Below are 16,048 nucleotides of genomic sequence, written 5' to 3'. Positions count from 1 at the left end.
TTATGGAGAATCATGATCGTGTTCAGACTCATCACTAATGGACTGTGCGATGCATCAGAATCCCTTCAGATAAACCTGCTTCATACTGAGAATCCCACCGAGGGAGGGGTAACTGGAAGCTGCAGACTCTGTTCTCGCTCTGTCTCACATCACTGCATTAAACTTGAATGACTTACTTTAATCACCCACTCGCTGTCTTTCTGCTGCTGATCTCTCTGGGACCTGCAGGTTGTGCTGATGGAGCCTCGACCCCGCATCAGACATTACACAACGTCACCATGGAAACACTGCATCCACCTGACTCTGCTGATGGTCCAGCTGAGTTTACCTCAAGGTACGAACACGCACGGAGGGGCTTGGGTTGATTTCTGTTGGACCCTTTTCAGTTGTTCCCACTCTACAGGTCAGAGGGCCGCTGGGCTCCCGTCCCAAAGTACTGGAACAACAAGGTTCATTTGTGTGGTTTTGCTGAAGAGGTTAGGCTTTGGACATCCGCTTTTATCTGACGCTGTGTTCACTTTGATATGTTGATAAGAGATAAGCTAGAAGCTTCTGTATCAGATGATCTAGACTGAGAGTAAATAAAGGTTTGAAGAACGCGTCACTGGTGGTTCTGGTTTCCCAGGTGTGTCCGGTGAACCTGACTGTTCAAACAGCAACAAGCTCTAAAGGACAGCTCGTAGTTTTAGTGAAGACTGTGTCTGTTGTTTAGAGAACTCCACTCGAGTCTGGATGAATAAATGAATCAGTTTACTGACTTAAATTTACTTATTAAGAAAATCTTCATTCCAGTTATGCTCACTCACAGTTCGGGTCATCTGATACTAAAGGTTCTATGTTGTGAGAGTGACAGCACCAAATAAAAGATGTTGAAGATTCTGAACTTTGCCTCCATTAACTCCAGCTGTCTTCAGTTAGAGTAAAAAGAAATGAATTCACCTTCCTGTTCCAATTGTTATGGAGGAGACTTTAAACATTTCTTCCATGAAAGTCAAAGAATTTAGTTGACTGACACAAAACAACTGAGAGAACTGTGTTTCATTTAACATGAATTAGGATAAAATAAAAACTTTGCAGCTAATGATGCCTCAGGAGATGTTTCTTCTCGTCCTCTCTGTCTTCAGTTGGAGCTTCCTGTCGTATCCTGAGGTGTAACTCTGACTTTGTGGCTGCGACGTTGGACCTGGGCAGCAGCAGCATGGAGGGCGGTGGAGGTGCAGGGCCAGGAGGAGCAGCTCTAAGCAGGGAGGCGGTGAATGCTGGATACTGCAGTGCCCTGCGATCCTACGCCATGTGTACTAAGAGGATGGCGCGGGCGTGTCGTGGTGACCTGGCGTACCACTCTGCCGTTCAGGGTATCGAGGACCTACTGATCCAGCACCGCTGCCCCCGAGCAGGGCCCACGGCTCAGCCACGGCCCCTCCCTCAGGGCACACTTTCAGGAGACTTTTGCCTCTATGAGAGGAGCTTCAACAACACAGAGGGCCGGGCACCAGAGTACCTGCACTGCAGTGTGTTCGGAGACCCGCACATCCGAACCTTCAGCCATGACTTCCAGACGTGTGCCATTCAGGGGGCCTGGCCTCTCGTAGACAACGAATACCTGTACATACAGGCCACCAGTTCACCAACCAGGGAGGGGACACACAGTACAGCGCTCACCAAGGTGGGTCACAGAGTCGAACCATTCTCAAACCTGGTTTCTGTCTGCAGTCCGAGCAGGTCAGTGGTCTGATTCCCCAACATGATCTGAACAAGATCTGTTGTGAGCTGTGGTCAGCTTGTTTTAATGCGACGGCACTAGTTTAGTTTACATTTACAGACTAAACTGGTCCCAGCCTGTTAAACATCTGTCTGTAGAGCAGTTTTACTGTCTGTGTCAGTACCTGGACGTTTTCTACTTGAACGCGTCCCCAGACTTCCAAAGTGATGTCATCCTGATGAATGGGCCAATGGGAGAAACACTAATGAGCATGTGCAGTGGAAGCTAGTTTTCTCTTAAGTGACTGGTCCAGTACCAAGTTGTCCTACGTCCACGGGTTACACAAACAGTGTCGTCTTGTTTCTTCGCAGATCACCATCATCTTTAAGAACATGCGTCAGTGCATTGATCAGCAGCTGTACCAGGCTGAGCTCGATAACGTCCCTGCTGCATTTGCTGACGGATCCGTGTCGAGTGGCGAGCGACAAGGACATCACAGCCTGACGGTCTGGACCCAGAGTCCCGGCCAACACGCTGAAATCCGAGCGGCTCACATTGGCACGGTCCTGGTGGTTCGTCAGAGCGGTCACTCGCTCGGCCTCTCGATCCGCTCGCCCCGTGCCATCGTGAACGCCTTTGGCCCGGAGCAGGACCTGCAGCTGTGTGTGTGGGGCTGTCCCCTCTCCCAGAGACTCAACATGCTCCACCCGCCGCCGCCCGACCCCTCATTGTCCTCCATCGGCGCTCACAGCCACTGTGCTGCGCTGCTTCCTGCCCGAGACGTCTACTATCAGGCCTGCGTGTTTGACCTGACCTCCAGTGGAGACCTGAACTCTAGCATGGCTGCCGTGAGTGCGCTGCAGGACGCCCGAAACATGATCCCTGACCGGGAGAGGATTCACCTGCTGCCAGTCGCTTCTTCTGTGCAACACCTAGCTCGATTGGACCTGACAATGCAGCTGACGCTGCTCAGCATGCTGGGAATTCTAGCCAGAGTCTGAAGCAGCAGGAAGTGGCCACGGTTTCCCCAAAGTCTCTGATCTGTAGCATCTGGACTTTAAATCACTGGTCAAAAGGAGGTGTTCTACGACACCACATACAACGCAGTCCTGATCCACAGCTGACCTCAGTGTTCCTCAAGGTGTTAATGACTCAACAGACTTAACTCCACAGAGTTGCAATACCAAGGGCTCCCAACCAGTCAGCTGGAGCTGAAGGAGCCTTTTGGACAGGTGTGAAATGTCCACCTACCGCCTGCTGCACGGAGAAGGTAGAACATAGGCCAAAACTCCAGAAGAACTTTATTGCTTGACCCTGATCTTCCGAATCACTCTGCGGGCCTCACGGGACTCTGGACGACAGCTGCTGAAGCTCCAGTCCAACGTGAAAACTGTCCAATAAACTGCTTGAATGTAACCAGCAGCCAAACATGATTCACTGAGTAATGCAGCAGATACCGATCAAACGTAAACTGAGGAGTTTTCCCAGTATAATGTCTAAATGTTAAAGAGCCCTAATCAAGATGAACTGCACTCAACATCATCACAGTTCAACAAAAATGACTTCAGGCTTATGTTCTCTGTGTTTGGTCCATTTATTGTTTTTAAACAGGAAAAATCGATTTCAGTATGATATTTGATCAAAAAACATTAATAAGAAAAATCATCCACTTATTCACTTAAGACCATTTATAATCACCAAGTTGATCATATTACATCTCTGAGATAAAATATTTCACCATGTGTTCAGCCCCCATGAGTTCGAGCTGTTATCAGACACATTAGCAAACGCTTGGATCTGGTTACAGCGGATGATGTCAAACCATTTACTGTAAAGGTCTAATTAGTCACTTTGATCCATGGAAATAGACTGAAACCACATGACTGTAAGCAGCTGAGTCATCACAGGGAGGAGGCGGGGCCACAAACGTGGACAGGTGAGGGGGCGGGGCACATACCTGTCCGGAGTCCCTCTGCTGGTTTATGTGTCAGTGGAAATCACAGAGGAGATGATGAAACACTGCAGCAGACAAGTGGGTGATACGTGTTTGATTTACACCCACGTGTTAAAGCCTTAAAATGTAAATACCAGTAGAACAGATGATTTGGTTTACTGTCTCTGACCTCTGGTATTTATTTCCACAGTCTGTGTAACAGAAATGCAGAAAGATATGACACTAATCCAACCTTATAGACAGAATACAAAGCAATTTTAGATAAGATGTGACCCAATAAAACTTTGCTTTGTAGTTCTATCAGATAGAGTGGCAAGAAAAAGTATGTGAACCTTTTAGAATTTCATGGTTTACTGCATTAATTTCTCGTAAAAAGAGTATTAAAAATATAATGTGCATAAAATAATAACAATGTTGTTATTGAGAAAAAGTATGTGAACCCTGGAATAAGAACCTCAAAAAAGCTCATTGGAGTCGGGTGTTAGCACAAGTTAACAAAAGTGTTCTGAGGTGTGGACCAGACTCGGCCACCTTTCACCAAAAGGAGCTTTCAGAGGATCTACGATCAAGAACTGTTGATTTACATAAAGAGAATGATTATTTTAGGCACATTACATGTGTTAATACTCTCGACTTAGATTAAGATCAAATTACATTTTATGACAAATCAATGCATCCACATAAATGTTCAGGCAAAGTAATGAACCACGGATTTTTAGTGTATTTCTTAAAAGTCCCAACTTGTGTGGAAACAGACTTTGTAATTTGATAAATGTTTTTCTTCTGTTGTGTGTAGTTAAAACTAATCAGCATCAGCTTGGGTTGAACTAAAACCTACCTTTAACATAAAAAGGGGAGTTGAATCCAACACATGTGGCTGGGGATGGATTTTGATTTCCGTAAAGCGCCGGCTTTCCTCCAGTTGAATCACTCCTTCAAACCTATAACTAGTCCAGTACCTTCTCTCATGGGCTAGTTCTCTGCTGTGCACTGACACACTACATTAATATATGAAGTACATGTTAAATGTTCTGTTCTTATACAGCGTTTTTCTAACTAACCGGTGCTTAAAGCGCTTTACACTGCATCTCATTCACACATTCACACACACACACACTCCGTTTGCAGAGCTGCTATGCAGCTGATCTGACTCATCGGGGGCAACTTGGGGTTCAGTATCTTGCCCAAGGACACTTTGGGATGTGACATGGAAGCTGGGAATCGAACCACTGATGATGATTGGCAGACAAATGCTGTACCTATTGAGCCACAGCCAGCCCGTACATTAATGTACACAGACAATGTATTTATGTTGATCTACAACATCCCACTTTGTTTTCTGCCAGACTATTTGATCATTTCAGTACAACATCCAGTTTAATATTAACGTTTTTATTGGGTTCAGACGCTTGCAGCACTGGGTTAATGTCAGGGAAACATTGAGGGCATGACTTTGCAGGACGTGCACATTTAGCACCATTAAATATCATATCATATATTTCAACAGTGAAAAACTTGCTCTAGAACAAATTGCTTCCACAGTTTAGATTCCTGAATCATTTTAGGGTGTGAAGGACAAACAAACGTTCCAACCAGAAATCCCAGGAGGGTAAAAGTTAAAACATGGGACAAATAAAAACTAAAAACATCAGAACACTAAAAGGAGCTGCGGCTTTTTCATTCATCGTAAAAATCTTTCTGCTCAAGTTAGATTTGACTTGTCTGTGAAGCAGTTTGTCTGTTGTCTACTAGGAAATTAAAAGCACACTGCACTCAATCAAAGTTTTATTGAGAGTGAACAATGTCAGCATCTAATCATCAAAGAAGAAAATTCTGTGTAATGACCCTTTTTCATTTCTGCAGCGCAGAGAGAAAGGCGCCACTGGCAGCTTTCTTTGCACCATCACAGCTGACGCAATCAACAGATAACGTCTATGTTACAGGTGACTCACCCTCCCTAATTCTTGCCTTGAAGCGCTTCACACCTTCTTACTCTTCACTGTGCTTTCATCTTCTGTGTGTGTTCCACTCTTTCTCCACTTGTTTGCCACAAACATCCAGAGTTCAGCACTGACGCATCTCAGACCCAAAAAGTTCCATTTCCTATATTAACACGCCCAATTCCATGAGATGTTTGAGAGGATGTCTGGAGTTTCCTTCAAATTATCACACTTGAGCAAGGTGGGAAAACCAGTCAACACCATCTTAAAGCCCTCGGGCAGCACGATATGAGGAACTATGATGTTACTGCGATGAATATAGTCACAAGTGTGGCTGCACTGCTATGCAGACAATTTCCCCTCAGGAACATTAAAGTTATTTTTGAATCAGTGAATTCCCTGATGGGCGTAAATGTTTTTGGAGCTTTTTGGAGGACTTCGGACACAACCTGTGGCTGCATCCACAATATGCTATGGAAAGAAGAAGCCAAACATCGACTCCTTGCAGAAACACCAGCAACACAGGTCGCTGAGCCGACAGAACTCCACACCAGTTTCTCCTTTTAGTACCAATGGTGCTGAAAGTCTCAAAAGCAGCAGCACAAATGAAGGTTTTGGGAACATTTGGTGTAGTAAATTTAGTGACTGATGTTATAATTGATTGATTGAACAGACACAAAAAAGCACTAAGTGATGCAGAATGACCAGAAATGTTCACTAAACTAAACTAAACTAAACTAACACAAAGACAGTTCAAAACAAATAGATGCAAAATGACCTCTGACCCCACCACAGGTGTGTACACCTCTGGATTCTCAAACGGCAGGAAATAAGCAAAACAACGAGAAAACACAAAAATTACAGAAAAAAAAGGAAAGTAAGTAAGTAAAGAATGCCAGACGTAGTAACGTGTGTACTGAGCCTGGTGTTTGTGAAGTGCTAATTTAAAGAATGCAGAGAAATGTGAGGTTAGTGCTGAACGAGTGTGAGAGGATCTTTTTCCTAAAAGTTAATTTAGGTTGATCCTTCAATTAAACTGTGTGTGTTTACACTATCACTGACCGAGGTTAATCCTGATGTAATTGCTCAGTGACTCACACACAAAGATGAAACCAAAACCTGAATAACAGGGAAGATGATGATGAAAGTGTGGGTTCCAGTCAGGTGATGAAACGTGCGGCGGCGGCAGCGACACACCTCCAGAGTGACTCAGCTCCAAGCGACTCTCAATGCTCCTGGAAACTGAATCTGCAGAAAAAGCGCTGTCAATGTTCCTCAGAAGATTCAGGATGGATGAGGATAAATATCAGCATCACAACATCTGCAGGACAGAGTCTTCAGGAACCAGGACCAGAGACTAGATCAGGACCTTCACATTAGGACCCCAAGAACCACCGGAGTTGCTTCATTCTTCCATCAGTGAGTTTTTCTACTTTAGCTGCAGCATAAGTTCTTTATCTAAAATAATTTTAATTTTACATTAAGTTTAGTACATTTTTATTTCTGTTAAAAAACTTAAAACCGTTATTTACATTTAAACATTAAATTTATTATTATTTTAGTCATGATCAAGTCCAGCTTTAACTGGTCTGTGCAACTTTATCAGAGCTCTTCTCAAAAAATTCATCAGTAAAGATAATAATCGATTAAAGGAGACAAACGTCTGAGGCAGGTTTCTCTCTTGATTGTGATTATTTTATACACTGATGCTATTTAACCACTAACTGACCTCTGATTCATAGATTTAATCTTTTATAGATATTCAACTGATGGTTGACTGGTATTTGATTAAAAGCTGTTATTTGAAGATATTTAATTGTGACTGTCAGTAGAATAATATTTGATAATAAGCTGACATTTGAATTGTTAGACTAATATCTCCCACATGTGTATTTAGTTCAGATGTTTAAACTAACAAACCCCCTCTCCTGTTGCAGTGCATTGTGGGTATGTGTTCATCCTGGGCTTGTGGGTGGAGCTCGCTGCAGGTAGAGTGTTACCAAGAGATATAGGGAACACAAACGCCGACATGCAAAGCATCATTGATGATCTGCACGAGGCGCTGCAGACCTACAGCTGCATCCTCAGAAACACGGTGAGACGACATTGATTTCACACCAGACTCCATTCAGAAAACATGCACTTTTAAAGACGTGTTTCCATCATTCATCGCTGATATCTGAACAGACAGTTTGAGTGTTCGAGTAGCTGCATTTGTTGGCCAACAGTGGCTTTGCTTCACCTCAGCTATTTCATAAATGTTCTAATTAATGAATCTTGTTTGTGTCCCTTTCCCTTTTCATTGTAGAGCCATTTTAGAGATCTACCAGTCTTGCCCTGCAGAGAGACTGCTGCTCCCCTAAAACAGGTAAACCACACAACAACATCTTTATATAACATAAAGTGTCAAAAACATGTGGTCTGCATTAATGTTTTAAATATTAGAGACAAAGTGAATGGTTTTATTCACAGGGTTTTATCTATATATATATCATATATAGATATGTATCTATATATATCATATATAGATATGTATCTATATATATATATATATATCATATATAGATATGTATCTATATATATCATATATAGATATGTATCTATATATATATATATATATATATATCATATATATAGATATGTATCTATATATATCATATATAGATATGTATCTATATATCTACAGTATGTGTAAAATGTGCTATAAATGTTCAAAATAAATCCATATGAGCCGAATCTATTTTTATTAGTCAATTAAAAGTCATTTTCAGTGTTGAAGTATTGTCTGTGTGTGTCTTAAAATTATATGTTTCTTTAATGTGCATTGGTGCAGAGGGCCAGAGTGGTCTGCAAACTGTTTCAGTATCAGATGTGTGTGGAGCAGCTTGGGCCTTTCTGTCCTGTTGTCGATGCTCAGTATCAGGCGATCACACTGAACCAGGATCTGCTGCAACACATGGTGGGTGTCTACACTGTGATTGGCTGATTCAGAGTCAGTGTCACCTGGAGAAATGTCAGAAATGTCCAGGGAAAGAAAGAGAGAGAAAGGACCAATTCTGACTGAATGATGTGATGCTGGTTGGAAGCGTGTGCTTTAACTGTAAATTCTAAATACTTCATTTGTACGTCAGTGCTATGCAGAAATGTCCAGAAGAATTAACGACCAACAAGGTCGACACGAGGTCTGAAGCAAAAAAACATATTCCTCAGTCTGTGCAGATGGAAACGCAGCCTTCCCTCTCTTTGTTTGACATGCAGATGATCTAAAACACACACTATCACGTGCAGGGTTAGATTCTCTTGTGATACTGTCAGTGAAATGTTCCAGCTCTTTGGATTCCTTTGCTTGAATCAGGACATTAAAGACAAAACCAAGGAGCTTTTCTATTTCTGCTTTTTCAATAAATATGTGGAACAATTTCAATCCTTTCTGTTGCTTTAATCTGGACTCGAGGTTTAAAATATGTTCGTGTGTTTTCAGAATGGACTGAACATTAAGCAGGGCTCTGCAGCATGCCCCTCCTCCTCCTCCTCCTTCTCCTCCTCCTCTTCATCAGACTTCGACTTCATGCGTAAATGTCTCCAGTGTGTTCAGTGTTGGAGCCAGCAGGTGGCAGCACTGCAATGAGAGCCCGCACTCCTCGGCCATGACAGTTGAACCTACCTTAAGCCAAACCCGATTCTAACCTCAACCCTAAGACCAGGGTTGGTCTGAACCTTCAAACAGCCCCTAAAAAGTACAAGGACCAGGCAAAATGTCCCCACAACGATGGCATCTAAGACTCTGTCCACACAGGGACATAAAGACACACATTGAGGATTGAGGACAACACATTGACATAAATGTCGAGTCTTTGCACCAAAACTCAAAGTTTGACCTTGACTTGATTTTCTTCCCCACATTGTGGTTTTTCTACCACAACGTGGCCTCAAATTCCACTTCTTTAAGCTCTCAGCAGTCGTCACCAGTGAGCTCTTGATGTAAAAACATAATTCTGACGCCGTGAATGAGAAGAAAAGTTTGAGCTGAATCAAAACGTTCCTCTTTAATTCAGATAGATATTTTTTTAACTACACAATATTCTCATTAATTTAATAAGTGTTGTTCTCACAGCATCAAAATCCAACATCCACAAATGCAGCACGTGTTGCCACGTTTTACATGTGTCATCTTTCATAAATTACAAAGTTCATCTTGTACATACATATTTTTCTCAGGACCTTTTTGTACAATCTCTGATGTCACAACACCACTGTCCCCTCACCACCTGCTGATTTATCTACCTGATTGATCTGCCAGTTTTAAAGGCACCAGCTGGACTGACGGGATTCTCTAGATGTCCAGTAGAAGACACTGATGCTGATGTTCTGTTTTTTTTACAGATGCATTAATAAACATAGACGTGACCAATATTTGTCCATCTTCTTCAAAATGTCTACAAATAGATTTATATGATCAAAACTGGTCTGGCTCAGGTAGTCATGGTGATGACAGAGTGGGTGGTGTCAGATTCTTGGTGTCATGCTGTAATGTGCTGGGTTGGTGCGGTATAAATAACCGGAATCGGGGTCCACATAGGCGTAGTTCCGCTCTCCGTCATCCAGGTGTTCTAAAGGGGTGTGGTCAGGGTTGGCCATGTGATGGGCTTGTTTCAGTGGTTTCAAAGAAGCGTTTGTACCAAATGCACGGTACAGGCAAACCGTTACAACAATCTCAATCATCTAGAGAGATGGAGAAACAGGGTGGAGGAAAAAACAGCAGAAGTTGAACAAATGAGGAAATAACTTCACATCTGTCCTGCGAGTACGAGCTAAAGTAAACGGACACAGGTTTTATTACCTGGATCAGTATGAGGCCGACGTCCAAGCCGATGATCGTCAGACTGTTCTCCTGCAGCCAAACACTGAGCTTCTGTTTGCAGCCCTGCAACAACAAGGTCACATTATCCTGACAAAGGGTTAGGGTTAGAGCAGAGTGTGTAGCAGGATAAAAACATGACATCATTAACTCTTCAAACACAGACAAACATAACACACTGGTCACGTGTTGCATCGAAACGTAATATCCAGAAATAACATTATAGGAACGACTCATCACATTCACACACATTTGGACATTTATGTAAAACATGACAATAAATAGAACGTTAAAAAGACAACAGAACCTAAATAAAAGCAAACTTTAAATAAGGAAAAGACATCATCCATAACTGTGCTGGTTAATATCACAGGGCTTTAAGTACAATACAATATATTCACAATACTCAGCGGTACCACAATGTAACATGGTAACAAACAGCTGATGTCTGTCGGATGTTTCATGTTGGAGCAGGATGTCATGTTCTTACTGTCTTCGTCCTCTAGTACTGTGTGTATTGTGTGTGTACTGCAGTACCTCATCATACAAGCCGCTTCCTCGTCCAAACAGCGGCTCTGTGAAGTTGAGCAGCTCGGAGCACCAGGACGAGTTCAAGCCGGGCAGACTCGAGATGAAACAGGAACAGGGAAGCACATCTGGACTGGTCAGGTTCAGGCTCTGGATATAAGAGTTTCTCAGCCAATCAGCAGGCCCCGTCCTGCCACAGCACTTCCCCTACAACACATCAGTCTCTTAGCCGGCTCTTTTCTGATGCTGAGGAACAGAACACAGGAACTGAACCAGCAGAGAGACTCACATAGTGCTGCACATTGTCCATCAGCGTGTCCGCCCTGTACTGGAAGATGACCTGATCCACTGCTTCGTCCAGACTCTGTTCAATCTGATCACAAAAACACAGACCTGTCTGTTTCTGCTCATTTTCTAGTTTTACCAGTGGCCCTGGAAGCTCAGCATGAACCCACACCACAAACCTCACCTTGTTTCTGTTGAGGAGCAGCAGCAGAGTGACAAACAGCTGCCCGAGGATGAGGACGACGAGGAAGCCGAGGTACTGAGGAGGAAGAGTCCGGGCACAGTCAAGAGTTTAGTCTTAACTACATGAACAACAGACGTTTGTGCAGCAACAGCTAAACTAAAATGTTTAAGAACAAAGTGTTTGTGTGGCCTCACGTCATTCTGCTCTTAGAACACACAACAGGAAAAGGAACCGGTGAGAAATGGGGAATTACAGAAAGTCCTACAGGGCCTGAATGCAGCACTGATCATTTTAGGTGTTCCAGGTGTTTGGTTCAGAGTGTGACTCACTATCAGCAGCAGCAGTCTGAGCTCCCTGTCAGCTCCTACACATCCTGTGACGCTGACAGCGATCACCACTCCACCGATCAGCAGCAGCCCCGTCGCCACCGTGCGCAACTCCACTAAAGACACACACACAGTGACGTTCACAAGTGAGGTCAAAACTCGAAGACACAGCTCGACCTGTAGAAATGTGAGCACGTGCACCATGAGTGCACGTAGAACAGTTGAAGAGCTCAGCACTGAGACCGGGAGCAGTCTTCACCTGAGGACAGGACGCTCAGGAAGCTTCCTTTGTCAAACAGGATCCAGACGGCACAGCCACCAACAGTCAGGCCCAGAACCTGCAGTCAGAGGTCAAAGGTCAAACAAACAAATTGAAACGATATATTTCTATATACACATAGAATTTAATGGACCTGTGTTAGGATGTTTAACGTTTGGATAGAACCAGAAGCATCTTAGTCATTTCATAGTTTTTCTTCCTCTGTTGATCTGACGTCGTGTTTTTTCTGTTCATGAACTCACCATGAAGATGGAGTTAAAAACTGCAGAGCAGAACTTCAGCAGCTGGATCTTCAGTTCCAGCGTCATCTCTCTTCAGCCAACAACAACAAGGAGCAGATTTATGGGTTTGTTGGTTCTGTTCAACAGAACCTCAGGTGGAGGTTCTTCAGTGGAACGTCTTCTAAGTCTGAGCTGCAAAACCCCTGAGATCAGAGTTCACTTCCTCATTGTCTGTAAACATTAAACAGTCTCCGTGGACACACACATACAACACAGTGTTTAGTTTGCACTACGTTTCCCATAATGCTTCAGTTAAAACAAACCAGGAACAAGGAAACAGAAAATCAGTTACAATCAATCACAAGTTTGTTCAGGCTGGATTTGAATGATGTCTTCACAGTATTCCGTAGAATTCCTTTAATACTAATATGTCAATGTAGAAATACTTCATTACAAAAATACGCTTTTTTATTTCACTTATTTGAGTGTGTAAATAAAAAGAGTTTGAATTCTGTGAGGCAACACTTACTTTCACTTTCATCTCCACTAACTAACATGTTGGATTCTGCAGAAACTGAATTATGAGACATTCATGTTATCAACAGCGTTAAGTTCCACACTGATTCAAATATTTTGGTTTATGAGAGGAATCTTTGTTACTGGCTGATTCTTTTGGACTCAAATATATTTTAAAGCATCTATGTAGTACTTATTTAAAGTGAAGTAGTACTTTTCTGTTTTCTGCTATTTCAGTGTTTCAGTTGTTGCACGAGTCTCCAGCAGAGGACACTGCAGCAAAAACTGAATTCAGCACGAGCTTCAGCGCCAGGCCCAGCACAGGGCCCAGCACAGGAGCCAACTGGAGGTTTCATTCCCACGCTCTAATGTATAAAGTAAGCGTTACTCCGGTGGGTCTCGGGACATCAGGGAATCTCAGCTGCAGTTAATGAGGAACACAAACAGTCAGTGTGACCTTTGACCCCGAGTTAGACGTTACAGATTCAGAGTCAGTCTGACAGAGGTCAGAGGTCACAGCTTGGCCTTGTTCCCTACGTGTTTTTACTGCCGGGAACGTGGCCAATCAGACGTCTGGCCTGGTTACCATGGTGACGCCTCATCTCTGGTGTGTTTGTGTTTGATGATCCTATCACAGAGTTCAGGACATCTGTGACCTCGTTGAGACCTCCTGAACCAACATGGCGGCCGACTCGACACATCACCACTGACAGACGCAAGCAGATCAGGTGGTTTCACATTATCAGATTCTGAACTCACCCTCAGATTTCAACGAGACTGGATCAGATTCTGATCATGTAAGAATCCATTTGGTTCATGGAGGATCTGTGTGTCCTGGACCCCCCCACAGAGAGCCCCTCTGCTGCTCTGTGCTTTACTGGGAGTTACCACTGGGAACACTGGGAGTGTAAATCAGAGAGGAGTTAAGCCCTGAGTCGGACCTGTCCGGCCGTGTGTTGGGGTCCATGTTCACAGTGAAAAATACCACAGTGTACTGTTAAAGGTTCTGTACTTCAAACCTAACTGGAGATAAAAGTACAAAAGTAGTAACGTTAAATAAACTTAAGGTACCAAATACACCAAAGTACTTAGGTAATTAGGATAATATTCAGTACATATATACATATATACATCAACAAGTTAAAGTACTATAAGTACATTACTAGGTAAAATATTTGGTTCCTGTAGACAGGTCGGTTACTCCTGGCTGCATGTGTGTGAAGTCATGAAGTAAAACCTGTGCTCTGATTGGCTACAGGCATGTCCAGGTCTTCACGGAGGCTGGGCAGATCTGTGCTTGTCGGATTTCTGCCTCTGCATGTTGATAGAACCGACCGACTGCACTGTAGAAAATACCTGGTTAACGTTTTTAAAGAGACATTAACTAACAAGCACACATTCTTTGTGTTTGGTTCTGTAGTAATCAAGTTTCTTAGAGGGTTCTACTGAACACTTTAGGTAAGTGCTTCTGATCATTGCCCGGATCCCAGAGGTAACATAGGGATTACAGTGGTCAAAAGGGAGGTTCTAGTAATATTCTAGAGGTGTAAATGTCCATTAGTTGGTTCTAGTGGGAATTGACAAGGTTCTATAAGGTGTCCTAGCTGGTTCCAATGGTGACTCAGGAAGTTGTAGTGATCCTTTAGACACATACGGAAATACGTACACTCCCCTAAAATGTTCCGTCTGTCTCTATGGATGTTCTAGTGGCCGTTGAAGTGATGTGGAAGTGAGGTGGAGCAGTCGTCTACCAACCCCAGGGTTAGTGTTTGATTCCCGGTTCCTCCTGGGTACCTGTCAGGCCACAGTTTCCTCAAGAGGGTCAATAAAGAATGGCCCTATTGTTAATGGTGTTTTAGGTTCTAATGGTCAATAGGAAGGTTTTACAAGGCTCCTTAACACGTTCCTGAGCTCAGGAGTGGAAAAGATTTTTTAGGAGGTTCTTAAGTGGGTTTCAGGCGACTACTTAGACTCAGCTCCTTACTATGAAAATCAACTGTTAGGTGGTTCTAGATGTAGTTCTTTTAAAACATTCTAGGTTTTTACTGAGGAGGTTCTAGGGCTGTTTGTAAATGTTGTACAAGACTGAGAGGAGGAGTTTGTTTACTGTAAAATAGCTGCTTTAAATAAAGTTGTGTGTTTGATAAAGGAACCCAGTTCCACCGTCTCTGTTTTTTAAACAGAGTGCTGTCAGAGCTGCAGGACACGCCCTCTGCCGTCTCTCTCTCCTTTCAGTCAGTCAAGGTCTCTTGTCCAGATGAACGTGTTGCTGTCTCTCTCCATCTGCTCTGCTCTGCTGATGTTGACCTGCAGCGGTAAGTGACCTCTGACCTCAGCAGAACACAGCCGAACTCAGTACTACAGTGATATATAATACTAGTTTCTGCATGAGGTACCTTTACTTGTGACAGAGGATTTTCCGTGCAGTGTTTGGATCCATAAACTAGAAGCACATCAGGTATGTGCAGCTCGTTCTGACAGGATCCACAGACACGGATCATGACAGAACCCACCGAGTGAAATTAAAGGACCATACCGCTGTTGGCAGTGTGAGGTTGTTAGACTCAGCCTGCAGACACACAACACAGCAGTCAGCTTGTCTTCATGCTCTGAGAAGCAGAAATGAAAGATAAAGTTGTTGAAGATGCGTCTGCACGCTTGTGGTTTCGTTGTCCTGAAAAACTGAGCTGTAGTATCTATGTGGCTCCTTTTTGTCTCTTCAATTACACAATCAGAAAAAGGAAACGGTCCTTAAAACCATTTCCTAATTGACTCAGTATTTACAGAAATTCTGCCCTGATGAAGTTTTTTGGCCTCGGTCAGAGTCTGATCCTGATCCTCCTCCAGTTGGTCTAAATTAAATCAGAGACCTCCTGAATCTGACTCACTGTGTTTTTCATATGATCTTTATCACTTATTGAACTGATCTGAATTAAAGAAGGACTGGGAGGACTGGGAGGACTGGGAGAAGGAGATTCTGACATGACAGGATCCTCTAGAGTGAAGACGTATCACTCTGTTGGAGTTTCTGGAGCTAGACACACTCAGTGTAACAGAGTGGAGCATCTTCCCTCACTAACAATCTCTGAGGTTCCTCTCAGAGTTCCTGTTCGTTAGTGAAGCTGAAGCCTCGTTTGTCGTGTGAAGCAGTAAATGCAACAACAGGAGAAGTTTTCTGCTCTGATATTAACTGAGGACAAACATCAGCTGTTGCTGAAGCTGTTCTTATAGTTCTAATAGACTTTTTGCCTTTG

The 16,048-nt window shown here is 43.3% G+C and overlaps 2 protein-coding genes and 1 long non-coding RNA gene across 7 annotated transcripts in view; 1 reads left to right on the top strand and 2 right to left on the bottom strand.

Annotated features, from left to right (window-relative positions):
- LOC113169829 (hemojuvelin-like) overlaps positions 1-9,968 on the top strand; it is a 13,955-nt gene extending 3,987 nt beyond the window's left edge. The window contains exons 2-11 of one of the 5 annotated variants that reach the window (XM_026371574.1): positions 1-108; positions 229-334; positions 1,125-1,666; positions 2,074-3,638; positions 5,520-5,599; positions 6,757-7,015; positions 7,534-7,691; positions 7,905-7,964; positions 8,430-8,555; positions 9,078-9,968. The exon at positions 1-108 is cut by the window's left edge and continues 221 nt beyond it. In XM_026371574.1, the coding sequence (XP_026227359.1) occupies positions 13-108; positions 229-334; positions 1,125-1,666; positions 2,074-2,703 (1,374 nt within the window). In that variant the 5' untranslated portion in view covers positions 1-12 and the 3' untranslated portion in view covers positions 2,704-3,638; positions 5,520-5,599; positions 6,757-7,015; ... (2 more) ...; positions 8,430-8,555; positions 9,078-9,968. Of the gene's footprint in view, positions 109-228; positions 335-1,124; positions 1,667-2,073; positions 3,639-5,519; positions 7,016-7,533; positions 7,692-7,904; positions 7,965-8,429; positions 8,556-9,077 lie in introns of all 5 variants that reach the window. The other 4 variants (XM_026371571.1, XM_026371572.1, XM_026371570.1 and 1 more) reach the window with 4 other exon arrangements.
- Positions 9,623-10,527, bottom strand: LOC113169851. Its single transcript, XR_003299601.1, has 2 exons — positions 10,437-10,527; positions 9,623-10,318 (listed from the first exon to the last, which is right to left on the bottom strand). It is a non-coding gene; the product is annotated as an uncharacterized LOC113169851 (long non-coding RNA).
- Positions 10,528-10,600: 73 nt separating this feature from the next.
- Positions 10,601-12,485, bottom strand: LOC113168909 (CD82 antigen-like). Its single transcript, XM_026369978.1, has 7 exons — positions 12,300-12,485; positions 12,037-12,115; positions 11,781-11,893; positions 11,452-11,526; positions 11,272-11,355; positions 10,992-11,189; positions 10,601-10,606 (listed from the first exon to the last, which is right to left on the bottom strand). The coding sequence occupies exons 1-7, from the start codon at positions 12,363-12,365 to the stop codon at positions 10,601-10,603; spliced, it is 621 nt and encodes a 206-aa protein (XP_026225763.1). The 5' UTR covers positions 12,366-12,485.
- Between the last annotated feature and the right edge of the window lie 3,563 nt (positions 12,486-16,048).

This window comes from Anabas testudineus, chromosome 16 (assembly GCF_900324465.2).
Source record: "Anabas testudineus chromosome 16, fAnaTes1.2, whole genome shotgun sequence".
NCBI lineage: Eukaryota > Metazoa > Chordata > Actinopteri > Anabantiformes > Anabantidae > Anabas > Anabas testudineus.
Note: the sequence above shows the minus strand (reverse complement) of the source record. Positions and strands in the feature narration are given on the sequence as shown.

Bases quoted from the DNA above. Each gene is read 5' to 3' on its own strand.
- LOC113168909 (XM_026369978.1), bottom strand. From the start codon at position 12,365: ATGACGCTGGAACTGAAGATCCAGCTGCTGAAGTTCTGCTCTGCAGTT. The intron at 11,894-12,036 runs GTGAAGACTGCT...GTGTGTCTTTAG, and splicing joins CCTGAGCGTCCTGTCCTCAG to TGGAGTTGCGCACGGTGGCG. The intron at 11,356-11,451 runs GTGAGGTTTGTG...TTTTGTGATCAG, and splicing joins TGCTCCTCAACAGAAACAAG to ATTGAACAGAGTCTGGACGA.